Raw genomic sequence first — 1,029 nt, forward strand, 5'->3', positions numbered from 1 at the left:
ATATGTAAATCCTCTCAACTAACCTGTCAGGTTTTTACCCTGGATTTCAAAATCCTCATGTTGTCTTTTCCTGTCTTGGTCTGAATGTCTGCCAGTACATTACTGACTTTGTTCCAGGAGTTTGTAACAGATTTATAGTCATTTTCTCCCCATTTGACTCCACTGGGAAAATGTTTCCACATGTGGTTGTTTTTTCTCCTTCTTTTTTCTGTGGTTAAACAGTTGGGGAAAAAAAGAGAAACAGAAAAAAGCAGAACAGGACACCCTTGTAACACGCAAACAGTGTTGTGAAACTTCAAAAGAGAACAGTGTGTACAGCCACCTGAGCCATGTGCTGAGTTATTCGTGTTAGCTTGTCTATGCCAATGTGAGAAAAGTTGAATTTTTTTTAACTCTATTTTCTTTAAATACTCAGGTTAAGTATATTCTTCCTTACTGATGGCTAACAGGCATGTTTACTGGTAACAATGCAGCCTTTATTCAACCTTTTAGAGAAACGTGTCTTTATCTGCTAACATTACCCTGTAGCTAGTATTACAAACTAAGAGTCAATAAAAATGATAAATGTTTGCCATGTGTCACCAGACAGGTCAAAACAGTTTGTTTATGTTTTCTTACAGGGGACATAATATTTAATGCTAATTATCCGGAATTACCTCCAGATTTTATCTTTGGAGAAGATGTTGGATTTATTCCTGATCCTTCAGAACTACCGGTGAGTATTGTTGAACAGCTTTCCCAATATGTTCTAGATAAAAATATTGGATAATTGAAGAATTATAAGAAAGAAATGTAGTACCTATGTCACCGACCCACACACACAGTGGTAACAGAAGCAGCATCATCATCGTCATCATCATCACGTCATAATCCAGGACATAAAAACATTACAGGAATCTGACTTACACTTGGGAGCCATATTGAACGAATGTCGTTTGGTTCTACTCGCCTACTGGTTGCCGTGCAGAATTAGTTGTAACGCTGTTCATCAGAATGATGGTCCAAGACTTTAATACATTTATGGGAGAT

General features: G+C 37.1%; 2 protein-coding genes across 4 annotated transcripts in view; one reads left to right on the top strand and one right to left on the bottom strand.

The window, feature by feature from the left end:
- The window catches only part of rbks (ribokinase), a 38,109-nt gene that overhangs the window by 32,207 nt on the left and 4,873 nt on the right, over positions 1–1,029 (bottom strand). The window lies entirely within an intron of this gene.
- The window catches only part of babam2 (BRISC and BRCA1 A complex member 2), a 37,585-nt gene that overhangs the window by 4,277 nt on the left and 32,279 nt on the right, over positions 1–1,029 (top strand). For both annotated transcript variants that reach the window (XM_025059675.1, XM_025059699.1), the window contains exon 4: positions 621–715. In XM_025059675.1, coding sequence (XP_024915443.1) covers positions 621–715 — 95 coding nt within the window. The remainder of the gene's footprint in view (positions 1–620; positions 716–1,029) is intronic.

Source organism: Cynoglossus semilaevis, chromosome 1, assembly GCF_000523025.1.
Source record: "Cynoglossus semilaevis isolate Cse_v1.0 chromosome 1, Cse_v1.0, whole genome shotgun sequence".
NCBI lineage: Eukaryota > Metazoa > Chordata > Actinopteri > Pleuronectiformes > Cynoglossidae > Cynoglossus > Cynoglossus semilaevis.